At 49.0% G+C, this 14,400-nt stretch overlaps 1 protein-coding gene across 1 annotated transcript in view; it reads right to left on the bottom strand.

Annotated features, from left to right (window-relative positions):
* LOC126576952 (protein goliath) overlaps positions 1–13,561 on the bottom strand; it is a 19,269-nt gene extending 5,708 nt beyond the window's left edge. Inside the window, exons 1-2 of the mRNA XM_050238272.1 lie at positions 13,168–13,561; positions 3,693–5,306 (exon numbers count right to left, since the gene is read on the bottom strand). Coding sequence (XP_050094229.1) covers positions 3,693–4,239 — 547 coding nt within the window. The 5' untranslated portion in view covers positions 4,240–5,306; positions 13,168–13,561. The remainder of the gene's footprint in view (positions 1–3,692; positions 5,307–13,167) is intronic.
* Positions 13,562–14,400: the final 839 nt, after the last annotated feature.

The raw sequence follows: 14,400 nt of genomic DNA, 5'->3' as shown, positions 1-14,400 counted from the left end.
TGTGTCATTGGGTGGTGCGCTGCGACCACTTGTATACCGTACCATTGTTGCTAATATGTTGCGACTAGCATGATGGGAATAAAGAAATGCGAGCATTCTTGTTTCGCTCAATTGATCCGCTTGTGCACACCGCGATCTCAACGCGAACAAAGCCAATGAAGCTTTGCATCTTGAGAACTCACTCAAGACAGACGCGTTTGTGGCGAAATACAGTTCGACACAATGGTCCCATAATGTTCCCTTACCTTCCAGCCAGTAGCAAGCAGCCAGGCCAAACGCCAGGCTAACCGTTGGTGCAATTTATGATTGCAATTCTATAATTACTAAGATTGTGGTGCCTTCGGTGCTGTGCGTCTCAAAATGGAACCTCGCTCGGCTCCACCGGCTAGACGCAATTGCGCAAAATGTTATAATTAAAGTGTACGCTCTTCCGCCTGATTTATAAGGCATCACTAAAGTTCGATCGCAGCCGCGACGCGATAGGGAACGTTGCGATTTCTCTTAAACTGTCAAACGATCGTTGTACCAGAGAGCTGTTTTAGTTTGTTAACTCTTATTTATTCTATAGAATTATCGAACGTAACAGGCAAGTAGGTTAATTCATGTTTCGCAGCTTAACGTTGACGCCATAAATGGCCTGTTAAAGGTGGGACATACAAACCGAAGCCATGCCCTTCACAATTCAATCAACCTTCGTAACGCGCTACAATCACGCACGTCGCTTAAACATCGCATAATCACGAACATTCAATGTCGCGTTCGTTTCACGTTTCCGTCTAGTTTTTATGTACCAGGTGACGTTGGTTGATTTGTTTAATTGTTATTGGAGCTGCAATTTTGCCAATCGAATGTTTATCGATGAATCATGGCACGAGTTCAAGTTCTACTTCCTGATAAGCATAATTCTCGTTTGAGAGGGCAGTTCACAGTTATCAGCGCGTGTGTGGGAGCGACGCATCTTATGGAAGGTCACACATCATGCATTCGACAGTGTTGGATGCACTGGGTGACGATAGAACAAGCTTCAGCTGTGTTCAGGACAGACTGGCGTCATCGATTTTTGCGTGCAGTCTCGGGCACCAGCATCACCACATGCCATACGATGCGTTCCAGTTGGGAATTCCGAGCGAATCACTCTCTCTCTCCAGTGACTCCTGATTGTGCAACAGATCCAGAGCGGGTGCGGTTACATGGAGTCAGAACGTTTCAAAACATTCTTTTAAATCTCGTTGGCATCAAGCTAGGGTTTTCATCTTACTTTTTTTTCTTCCTCTTCTTTCAGATGCGCCTAAAGTGTCGATGAAATTATAACCTTTTGACCAGCTTTTGGCTCTGTGTTGACACAATCTTTTTCGTCCGAGATTCTCCATCAGCACCGGACTCAAGCACGGTGTTCCTTATGTTTTGCCGTTCGTCCCATCGGCGTCACTCAAAAGTTAATTATCTACCGTCATTCCACGGCATTATCAGTGTTTCGAATGACCACAGGTCAAACACTTCAGTTGATGGGTTGGATGGGCCTTCTTTGGGACAGGCTTGAGGTGCTACCAACACTGGGGGCACATTTGTTGATGCTTGGTTATAGACAGTAGTAGTACCTTGTGATGTTTTCTGCTTTAGGCTGCTGAGTGTCGGTATTCCATGGGCCTTTGGAATACGTTAGCCCGGCGCTTAATAAAGTATGAATTACACTAATGAAATTGATGTTTATTCTTCTACCACGAAGCAACCGAGTAGATGCTGTTGCCAGCAGTGGTAGCAGGACGAATACTATACAGGAAATGTCGCGCTGGAGAGAGTGTAATTGATGGGGCGAAGTAATAAATTAATTATTTCTAAGAATCCCTCTCATTACTGTCGCAGGCGACGGTCTGGTCCACCACGGCGCACCAACCCCATGCGGTAGACAGCCAGCCAGTTCGTCAATCGCTGCCAGGGACGCGCACAGACATTAGTCGCGTCTCACGAACGATGGTCCATGCGATGGTGCGTCGACCCAAAGCGCAAGCTGTATAACATGACAGATGCGACAAAACAGCCGACGACCGTGGCGTGGAAGAAACGATGACAACGACGCCAAACCAAGGGAAACCCCGCATAGAGAGTGTTTCGCTAGCGTGAGAGGTCGCTGGTGCGATTGCGTCAAGAGAGTGAAAGTAATCCATCCGATTATAGAATTGTCCGCATGGCCAACGGAGGAGGACGGATGCAGCGGCTAAAAACACACAGTTCAACGTTGCGGTGGCCACGTACAGTCAACTGTCGGCAATGCCAGGGCCGTTTGTTTGCGGGGGATATGGCTGCCGCCCGCTTGCACACACTAACGACAGTGCCACATGTGGCACTGGTCTATACAACCGAGCGAACGAGCAGCACCCCCCCGGCCAACGTGACCGTGAGTGATCGAGTTTCTCTTCGTCTGTTCATGCTTCGATGACATTCACACTGAAGCGCCCCTACGATCAACCGAATGGTACGTCGATGTGTGTGATCTGTGTGAAGAAACTCTCAAGCCTTTTCGGGAGTTTTGTTTGATTTTCAGTATCTTGAACCTAGCACCCGATAAAGAGCACCGTTTTATCTATCAAGCATAGGGAGACTATTCCCAAGCTAAGATAAGTAAGCAACCACAGCAAAGGGTGGAACGAATAAATTCTGTTATCGTATGCAAACAAAAACTGAGAACTTCCCGAAAAATCCCCGTTCGTGGCGAGGATCAGGAACATGCATCTCAAGCAGCAGTCTCAAGCCTTTTCCAAGCTGCAAGCTCATGTTCACGTGAAGTACATCTTACGGAAAGCATCAATGCCTCTCTGTCCTTAGCTGACCATCCTAATCCCATCCATTTCAATTGCTTTACAATCGCTTTACTAGGTGATCGACAGCTGCTGTCGCCGTCACCACTAACACCGTAACGCCGCTTATCGACGTCAAATGTGAAACAATTGGCTCTCGATTGGCGGCGTAGATCAACCTCGCTTGGGTATGATGATTGAGTGCCGATAGAACACTGGCACCACCAAGACAACTGCGCTACTTTATAATTAATTGCGGGCCAGATTGTCCACCACGCAGCACAACAAAACGGTGCCGGAAGTGTAAAAAAATGTTAAATTTTTAGTAACCGACCATTCCACCGGCCCCCACCGTTGCAAACGTTACTCGAATGTTCTGCGTGAGTTATCGCGTGTCACGTTCGCATATTCGGGACATCGATTTGCCTCTTCAGCGTTATCGACAACGGCAACGACGACGACGTCTTGCAGCCATGCGATTATCAGGTGTAGGGGGTGGGGGTGGCGTTGTTTACAGCCAATCGATGCTCGATTGGCGTTGTCACGAGGGAATGTCGATTACAATGACTGTTGACATTTACTAGTTGGCACCAGCGTGCGTAACGGGACCTAGCGCGCAAGCACCACGTTACGTGACGGTTTCTTTAGGGAAGTGTTTCTACGGGCGGGGGCGATATCGTGCGCTAGATTATAACGTCGATTTCATGTGGGTGTTCGCTGGGGCTATAGCGATAGTCATAGAGCCTGAGATCGAACTTCCATAAATCCCGGAACGAAATTGTGGCCCTTTTAGGAGGAAGACGAATGAAATGGATATGAATTGAATCGAAATTGACAACCTTGTCGCAACAGCGAGACAATGAAAGTACAACAAAGAACGTCGCGACAGATACTTACGCTCCTTATCGGTGATCTTCATTTTATCCAGCTTCGCGTCGTTCTTATCATTGTAGATAATAACAGCGGCGGCACCGTGCTCGTAGGCGTGCTTCACCTTATCCTCGAAGTTGCAACCGCCACGGCGCACGAGTGCAACCCAGGGCAGGTCGCGATCCGGGAGCGGTTCACCGAGCGTCCCATTCCAGTGACGCGAGCAACCGGAGTGATCGCTCCGGTTGCCAGTGTTGCTAATATGCACCAGGACTCCGCTGCGGTTCAGTACACGTCCCTCGCCGTACTTGGCGCTCTCGTTGCCACCGAGCTCTATCGTGCGCCCTTCCGAATCCTTGTAGCTGTAGTTGAGATAGGCGAGAGTGTAGCTCTCGATCGATAACCGGTCTTCAGCCGGCAGTGCGAACGAAGACACGCCATTGCTGAACTCGGTAGGCTGTGATAACGATGTGATGTCGTGGTTCGGTGACGAGTTGGCTGCCACCAGCGAGGCACCCACCAGCAGCGACAGGAAGTTGTTCATATTCACCTGATGGCTCAGTGCAGACATCATCCCTGAATTTTATCACTATCACACATACACGACACACACATGCACACGCACGCAGCCAGGCGCGAAAAACGCACAGAACCGCACTACTGCTTCGCCGTTTGCTGCTGCTTCGTCTGACGCTCCTTAGGATAGGAGGAGCCGTTTAACACTGGCCACCGTGGAGCGCCACATTCGTTGTCGCCGGTTCCTCGCTGGGTCGGGTCGCGTGAGACCACGTTTTTATCACTGAGGGGGGTGGGCGTAGAAAGCGTACACAACGTACCTCTCAACTTCTCTCAACTCATCCAGTTATCACACTTGCACACGGTCAGCCTACTTAGACCTGCTTAATGCCCGGGATAAACCATCAACGACGGGCCAACCGACAATGCGATTTTGTTGGCAAAGTAGACATAGACAGAACGGTGACGGTGACGAACACAGACAGACAGACAGATCCACTATCGTATCAGAACACCTTCTGATAGTCGTTTGTTGTTCACTTTTTCTAGTGCACACACCACGAGGATGATTCACTTGCGTCGGTTTTTTTTTGTTTGTATAAATAGCGTCCGCCAACACGTACCGCCTCTGCCGTGAAACTCTTCCTTTCTTCTATTGGGCCCGTGACACAGATGTGCACTCGTCAATTCGACCGTTCTCGATTCGGTGGTACAGCGTAGCCTACTCTGCTAACCACCCACGGAAGGTTGAACTCTACGAAAATGCGATCGTTCTGCGATCGTGACCGGGACTACACTGGCGAAGAGCGCGGCTCTGCACTGCGCCTATCCCTGCTGTAGTGCCGGTTGTTGTGTATCATCCACACGCGTTGGCGGGGTAAGACTCTCGCTTCGTTGGTGTGTGTGCGTGTGCCTGGGGCTTCACAACGGAATCGATTTTGTGGCAGAATCTCTACGAGTGTTGTTGTTTGTTCGATGAGGGCGGGGGGTCTGCAGACTGCCTGCCTTCTTCAAGTTGACACCGAGAAGAGCACGTTCCTCACCGGCTCACGGGCATACGGGACAGCCACGAGTGATCGGCTTAGGGTAGCAAGCCACATACACGGAAACTGCCAATTGGAAAACCTGGAAAAACAGAATGTCAAAGTGGAAAAGGTTGCACGTTACGTTTGACTGTCATGAAGGGATTGCATGATGGAGTTGGTAAAAAAAAAATTAGAGAGAGAGGGAGACTAAAGATCCTGGGGCACCCACCCCACGGTAACATGCTCGTGAGTTGAGGGGTAATTTCATTACGCCGAGATTTCACTGACGCAATGCGACATCCGCGGAAATACCACGACCGCTGGACGTCGTTGCGCGCAACCGGTACGCCGGCATGTACCGGTGCCTCTCTCGTCGTTTTAAGATGAATGCCATTGTTTACGGAGATCAGAAACCCTTCAACAACAACGACCACGGCATTTGTGTGGCAACGACTGTTACGAATGTACCGAACCACTAGTGTTCTAGTGTAGAGGCTTGTAACGGAGTTCCCAGAAGCACATCAACGGTAAGAAGTATTTTCCCTTTCCAAGCGACCATTGCCCGACCGTACACCTTAGCTTCAACATGTGGACCATGTGTGCACTTCAAATTCTTATCACTGATTAGGTCTCGCCCCTGATGCGTCGTTTCGTACTTTAGCTAATGGCGAATTGTGAGTGATAACAATTACATCAACACCACACATCTGGCCAATCTGGCCACCATATGAGTGTGGTACAGGGCAGGGTCGTCGAAACAAAATTAGCAACCTAGCTACAACCATCGATTGCTGGCAACCCTACCTTATCACGGAAGAAGGGCCCCTGCGTGTGGCAGCCAGTGCGTTTGGGCTATTAGGATGCGTGACTCGCGACTTCCACCACGGATCGATGATTCATCAGCGTCCAAAAGAGGCAGAGGATTTCCATCCATCCATCCGTTACCCAATGAGTGTGTTCACCCGGCCGTAAAAGGTTTACATATCACCTCGGGGGCCCCCCCGGAGAAGGTCGCTTCAATATTCATATGGCTTCGGCTTTAACATCGCATCCAATTTTCACGGACCGGCGCTACCATTATGGCCCTGGAAAAGGCACGATTCCGCGCACTCTTCTCGCGCGCTGATGGCCTTCGGGTGTTTGCTTGGGCCGAAGTAGAAACTTGTGCGGTCGGGCCATCGATAGTCGATAGTACGCGGTCAGCGATAAGAAAGAAACATTCCCATACATTTTGAATGTTGAGGCCGAGAAGGGCCCTCCAGCATGCCCGAACAATGCCCCCCCCCCCCCCCCCCCCCCCGCACACAGTAATCAAGGAACTAGTAACGTGATCTTATAGTGCATTAGCATCTCTTTTTTTTTAGCGAGGAGCGAATCTACTTTAGAAGGCGCATTCATACGTCAGTTGCTAATCTTATTTAGATCGTGTGCCCTCTCACCACCGCTTAGAACAACGTTCGTTTCCGGTTTTCTGAGCGGATCACACTCAGGGAGTCAGGGACAAGTTTTAATGTTCTGTTTTCGATACAAAACATCGCATTACGCAGTGGTTCAGCGATTAACGATCGTACGACAACACAACTAGGGACTGCGTAACTAAGCGATACTGTCGAGGTCGGTTCCAACGGTTTCTTCAACAAGATTCATCTCGCTCCAGGCGCATCTAGTGATCCAGTCCATCCATCCAGTATTTTGTGCTCGTTAACGCTAGAGTGAGATGTGCTGCTGCTGTTTACGATGTTAACGACCAGAACACGAGCAGAGGTAAAAAAAAACCTGTTCCCAGTTGGCCACAATCATCACACACATACCCAGGCACACAGAGACATACATCCCCGCTCTGCTCTGTTCGTGTTCGAACAACAACACACAATAAGGTGACAAGCTACTGCAGCTGCACTTTGGATCACGAGGTGGAATCGAGTGAAATAGGTGCATGCCCAGATGACATCGACCTGCCTCACCAACCAGCCGCGCCTCCTCCTCTCCCTTTCCTTGCATGATGCTACTGATGGTGAGTGCCGATCAGAAGTTGCGTTTGAAAGTGGCCCCATTCGAGACAAACCATTAGCGTCAAGGTTCTGCAGCAGCAGATGAGTGTGGCTGGGCGACTTGTCTCTCTCTTCGTTGCCATTCCGCCGCTGTGGCCCTGGCAATGACCTTCCTCCACGGAGCGAGAGAACGTCTATTCGGTCAGCGAAAACAAGCTCCTCAGGTCCGAGCTGTTGTTGAAACATGTTTTTTTTTCCATTGGAAACTATTATGCTCGTGGCTATGTTTCGCATCCACAATGCTCGCTGTCCTCGTTCTGCTCTCAGTATGGTCATTCTGACACTCGATCTGACTCCGGTTTACCCTCTTTTTGCACTAAATTGCGTAGTTTTGGATGTTGCGTAAAGTTTTGCAATATTTTTAAGATTCATTCATATTGTATCCACCCATTCCTTGGTAAGATAAGCCAATGAGTAACCGGATGTTCACTACTAAATAAAAATGCTCGGGTTTTAGTCAAGTTTTAATGTGCGATTTGGAACTGAACTGACATCATCGGGAACCGGACCAGTCAGGTAAGATTATCTTTTCACTGAAACAAAGCAAAACGCAAGCATCAAGCGAGTCAGTTGCAATGCAGCATCTTGCATACATCCGCTTTCTGGTGCATTGATCGAGCTCATCTTGGATCTCGGGGATGCGATCGAAACCGTTCGTTCTCGTGCGCGCATAACTGTATATATGTGAAAGAGAGAGAGAAGAGTCTGTGCACACGGTGTGTTAGGCTCCAATGAACCCTTGGCCTACGTCTACCCAACCGGTTTCCTGTGTACCGCGCGACCGCCGACCAGTGCCAATGATGTCGTCGGCAGTGGCGTGACGTTGCGTCGGCGATCGAAGCAAATCCCCACAAACGAGAAGCTGTTCTCTAGCCAGCATATAAACGACGCGGCGCAAAGCAGCGAGAGATCGCGTTACGCTCTAGCAAGCTCACCGCCGTCACTGCCTCGCAAAACGCAAACCTACAACACCTACAACAACACCTTTGCGTCCCATCCACCCAGTGATTTCTCACTTCCGAGAAGGAAGGTGGGTCGTTGAATGGCGCGAAGGTTTCACCAACGATCGCGACAACGAAAACAAACAACGAACCTGACCGCGCGCGAGAGATTCTGCACGCTATACGGTCGTGAAAGTTCCAATTTTAAATAGTATCTCTAGTGCAGAGGACGCCACCATGGCATTCATTCTCTAGCCACTTTTCTTCTCACCTAGACCACCACTCGAATGGCCGTTCGAAAAAATGGTTCACGGCACGGGGTGGTCTTTGTGAAGCCGAGTCGAGGCGATCGACGATCGATCGATCAACACTTTTGCTAGTTTGAAATTGCTATGATTAGCGTTTTAGTTAATATTGTAGGTTTTGTAAAGATTTTTGCACACAAGAAAATGAAGGCTTCACTTCAAACCAACGACAAACAAGCAAGGTCCAAATGATGAACGGGCGGACTCCATATCTGAATCCGATCGATTGTACCCTTTGAACACTGGATTCGATAGCAAAAAGGCAACATTTTGCCAATCGAACGCAACACCATCTCCCTGTATGTCTGCGCACTGGATGGCGTGGAGCTGGGTACGACGTGACCAGCATCGCACCCGCGTATAAGGAAGTTGCCCATCAATGGTGCAGATTGTGCTGCGCCCCAGTACGCCATCCGGATGATCAATATTTCAAGCATGATCTACCGGCCATAGGAGATGATAGTTACCATCATCTGCGCTTCCATGACGCTTCCGGTTGAAAATGTGCCTTATCCTCTGGTGCTGCTGCTGCTGCTGCTGCTGTTGCGCCCGTCTACGCCATAGATGCGGCGAAGCAGCGAGTTAATTGCGTAAGCATACACCAACCGCTGGAGAAGAAACAGTCGCAAAGTATGAAATCTTCCCGTGGACCGACCGTGGAACCGCCACCGCACCACTACCATTTGCATAGTTGGCGATTTATTATTCTGCATCGAAGTCGCCGTGGCGAGTACGGCGGGTTGTTGTTGTTGTTGCTTGGCACCAAGTCAGCCGCTATACACAGCGCTTTGCTCAGCTGATGAATTATTCAGCCTGGGAGGTGTGTATGTGTGCTTGCTTGCTTGCGCAGCGTGGGACGCGACAATCACCGTGTGTCTGAATGAGATTTGAAACTAAGAGCGGGCCTGAAAATAACCCTATTACTTCCTCTCTTTGTTCCAGCTACTACCGCGGAATATCTCGGATCCCGTGGCTTCCTACGATTTGAATATCTCACTAGAACGCAATGCCGATACATCGAAGGGCTCCCACCGAATGGAAGCACATAAGGCATGGATGAAGCGCACTGGATACACAGGTTTGTGCACTTGACGCTTGAAGAGTCTGTACGGGGTGTGGAGGATCGAAGCAACTCAACACCACAAACGACAAAGCGCTGTTTACCCTAAACTCTCATAGTTCCCTGCTAATGGCATACTACAACTGCGTCACATTTCATCTCAGCACCCTTTGAACAGCGGATAGTGTCTTTCCGTACCGCGAGTCTCAATATCACATTCGAACAAAGTTTGATAACGGATGCACACAACATGTTCTTTGCAAGTGATCTCATGCGTGTGTGTTTGGTTTAGTAGAAGGTTTTTTTGTGATTTCAAAAATAAAAACCTTCTTTTGCGTAAAGAGAGAAACCAAAAGGAAAATCCAATGCGAAAACAAGTCAGATTTCCCTTCGCCAACTACCAGACACACACTAGCGAACGCGCTCACTGGCACGCTCGCGGACACACGAGCTATACGGATGGTGTGCGGTTTGCTTGGCCCACTAAAAGCCGGCGATCGGAGCTCAGCTCCGCCACCCAACAGCCAACATCCGCGATTCGTGGCCACGTACGTACGGCGAGAGGGTACGCGAAGGTTTCCGATACAACGCAGCAGTCGGTCGGATGGTCGGTTGAAACGCACCAATTTTATTTGAATAATTATCCCTCATTACAATGAAGCGCAGTGTGCGTGGCGGGCACGAGCTCCTTTCGTGCTAATTAATGGTAGTGGATGGATGGATGGAGAGGATGGTGAATCTCTCAGAGCAACCGACCTCGTGTTTCTCACCCGCTTTCTATTGATCCCGCTTTTGGGCGGCCCGGTTAATCCGCCCAAAGGCACCACCCCGTACCCCGGTTCTTCTTTCACGTGGCCGCGCGCTATCTGGGGATGCTACTCCACTAACACGCCAAGGTGTAATCGGCACATGAACCCAGTTACTGTGCGGTTGTCTACGGTAGACCTCGTAAAACACACTCCAGGAAGGTCGAATACGGCGGCTCCTCGCTTCCGTGTTGGTGCGCTGCATACATTTCGTATGTTTGAACGCATTCCATGATCGTATTTCCTCCCAGGAATTCCAGCAAATTGTCTCACATTTCCGCAGAGATATATTTTATAGTCGAAGTCTTCTACCTCTGCTCTTGGTGGATTTTCATACCTTCTTTTTAAATGGCAATGACAATGATTGGCGCCAATCGGGATTCAGCACATGGTACAGCCAAATGAACAAAGTCTCGCCGATATGACAATATTCTAGTGGATTCAGGTCATTCCTTTATGATCGAGAGATAAGCGAAAGAATGATTAGTATCGCGCAGCAGCTGCCACAAGCACCGCACGCACGTTCCTGTCCGGAAAGAACCACAAACGGAAATAGCACGCTGTTGACTAACAGCGGCGGGACTTTGTTTACATGATGCCGAAGATGCCTCTCTCTGTGTCCCACGACGACACATTTCTTACGCAGCAAAACATTGCAAGGCCCACCACCCCCATCACCCTCATTGAGGGCCATTTCGTAAACGTATTTTTAAACTGGTTCCCGGTTCAAAAATAGGTCGAACTTTGAGAATGTGTGCCACGCTACGCCACGCCGCTGAACATCTTTATCAAATATTCGGGGAGGTTTCATAAACAAGGAAATCGCTCAACAAAGACGCCCCGAACGAGACGCAGTCGAGAGGAAGTTGCTGAGGTGACGTCGCCGTTAGTTTGTCCGAAAACACAATCGGTCGCCACACATGCAGCCGGGAGTGCCTATATTTAGCGTAAGGCCATTCATTCATACAATCCCTTGAACCTGAACGATGGGCCATCCTTGAACCGGTGCCGTTGCCGGTGTGCCGGTGGTAAAAGATGGTAAAAAGTCAATATTTTACCCGTGCACACGCGGCAAGAATGTCAATATATTCGATTATAAATACTTATCCCAACTCAACCGATTACCGGTTCTTCGGCGCGCCTTTAGCCTTTCATGGGCGAACGTACGGGAGCAATGAGCTTATGTCGCCTTGACAACAGACACCAAAGAGATAAGCCAAAGCCAAAGCCATCGCATTCCAATCGCAGGAAGCTCTAGCAAGATATTTTAGCATTCCGTTCCTGGCGGGTGATTCTGCGTTCACGTGACTAGCATAAGCGGGGGGGACGCTTCTTACGCTGGACACAAAGTGCAGTCCAGGAATAGCGGCAGAATAGGCCCGCACCACACCGCATTGCTCACTTGCCGTGGTGTTGATCGGTCACCTGCCATTAGCAAATCCGTGGGCCAGAATTATCCTGCCGGACCGTTTAATTCCCGCAGTGGCACATGTTATTCCCGCGGTTGGTCGTGGAGGTGGACAGGATTAAGGACAGCACGAAGGCAGCACGTTCCGCTGTTTCATTCCGTCCACTGCGGTGTTGTCCTTCACGTTTTCTTGCAGTTCGCCGCGCCACGAGGCCACGTGACGATGCCGGAGGTTGGTGCGGTATTCATTACAATAGAAAGTACACGTGCTAAAGGATCTTTAGGGCCAGGAAGTGGCCGTGCTCGTGATGAGTTTTATATCCTTCGTGGTCCGTGGTGGCACGTTTGTGGTATTACTGTTGCACCTGACTGCAACGCATCTTCCGCACGCTAAATGGATTATCCTTTGATCCACTGTCTTTATGGCTCCGATTCTGATGGCACGTGGCACGTGTATGCCCTCTATACGCCCAGGTCCTGAAAAGCTATTACACAATAAGAACAGTTTTTTTTTCTGTTTCCAATGACCATTGAATGTCGCATGGTCAAACGACAGTTGTGGGTAATTGAGAGGAGAGGAGATAGCGCAGTGTTTGCGATTCTCGGGAAATGGCAACCGCAAGCAACACGACAGTGAACTGGGTGATGACGTAAAAAGCGTATGAAAATCCACCCACCCTTTTGGGTCAATGCCTAGGCCCTAGAGGCTGTCGATGTACGCTCGAATCGAATCGAATCGAACGGACCGACCGAACCGCCTCCTGATTGACCCACTTTCAGCTGCTTTTTGGCAAACATCGCGCAATGCATGCAATCGTCATTTGTCGTTCTGTGAGTCATTGTGGGAAACGGGAAGGTGGACCGCCACGGGTTCCACGGGTTGCTCCGAAAGCAAAACATTCCAACCAAACATTCACGCGGGAGAATCTGTTTCTCGGGGAAATCCCCGATCTTCTCCGGGATGTTCGTAACCATCCGGCAAATTGCGAGATTTCCTCTGCCAATCGAGTGAACCGTGAGAGCGCTCTAGCAGGCGGAGAGAAATTATGTAAATTGCTCACCCCTTCCGACCTGACCAAAATATCCTGGTCTGCCCGAGGCCAGCTGGTTTCAACAAGCGTTTCTTCCGGGTTCTCGCGGCCTCCGCCCGTTCTACCCCGCGGGTGATTTCGTCAGAGGCAGATTTTTGTCGTATTTTTCAGAGGATGCTGAACAACATCAGAGGATGCTCTGAGATACTTTTGTTCTCATCACGAGCAGCATTAAATTGATCGCCAGATTTGTGAAAAGAAATTTCCGTTCCTTCCAGCCAATGCTGCATATCCCAATATCTGTGGCGCTTTTCTAGGTCTTGCTCGCTTCAGCCGGGGAAACCTCGATTCAAGGATACCTGTTCTTCTTCCTCGCCCTGCCGCCGCTGATCACGGAGATGGATGAGCACCGATTTGTCGATTTTCACTCGCCAGAATCTACCGCTGGTTGACTCTTTGTTTGTTCGCAAAAATGCCGCAGATGCTGGGAAACGACTACCACGTAACGATTCTGTTCTGTCGCATTGAAGTTGCTCCGTTTAGCTGGCTGCTGCGCGAAGGACAATTTTCTTCCCCTGCACACGCACTCTAGCCACTGTGAACCACTTTGCACTTTTCACCAAGAAAAACACACAATGGAAATAAACTTTCCCGAACGAACGTGTGATCGTGGGCAATTTTTCCACTCGGACTTTTCACGGAGTTTGGTCTACGCTCCCTCTGCTGTTGCTGCTGCGGGTTTCTCAAAAAATCTTCTCGCGGGGCCGGAGCAAAAATCGCTTTTGTTTTGTTTTTTTTTGCGTTTTGCATGAATTTCGTCTCACTGCGATCATTTTCTTGCTCGACGTGTTGCTTGAATTTGACCCTGGTGCGACCATTTTCTTGCTTGATGTGTTGCTTGAATCTTGTTTTCATCTGAACATTTTCTTGATGTTTTGGGCTGTCTGTTTATACCGCCAGGTTCCGCGCTACAGCTTACCCTTCAGCACGAGCGCCCTCTCGCGGTAATTTTTGTTCATCCGCTTAAATTGACCGTTAATTTTTTATTTTTGAGTTCGTCGCGCCTGGCCCAGAAACACCTCACGGACAACACGTCCGTACCATTTGTTTTTCAAATCTCGAAACCAAACCATAGCCACGTGGAAAGCTTCTGAAATATACGGGAAACACAACAAATAATGGGCCATTGGTCAGAAAAAATGGCTTTCGGGGCCAAGTAATTTGCACAAAATACCGCAGGATCAAAAAACGATCTCATTTCCCAGCTAATACAATAGAATGTAAATGCAGATAAGATACCGCGATAATCAGATAAAGACCATTGGTTTTGACTCTGTGTTTGTTACTCAATTTTTTGTTTATTTCTGTTCCATAAGTGTTATATAACAGTAAATATCAATGGGTGCCAAATATGTTCATTACACTTTTTCACAATTTTGGAGAGAATTTTGTAATGCTTCAGCAAGCACGATTCGATTTGTTCTGTTTTTGTTTAGTGTTTCTTGTTTTTTTTTTGTTGTTTGTTGTATGTTTCATTTCTTATTTTTGCGTCGTTTGATTACTGCTTTCTTAGTACTTTTTCTTCTTCTTCG

The sequence above is a fragment of the Anopheles aquasalis genome, chromosome 3 (genome assembly GCF_943734665.1).
Source record: "Anopheles aquasalis chromosome 3, idAnoAquaMG_Q_19, whole genome shotgun sequence".
Classification (NCBI taxonomy): Eukaryota; Metazoa; Arthropoda; class Insecta; order Diptera; family Culicidae; genus Anopheles; species Anopheles aquasalis.
Note: the sequence above shows the minus strand (reverse complement) of the source record. Positions and strands in the feature narration are given on the sequence as shown.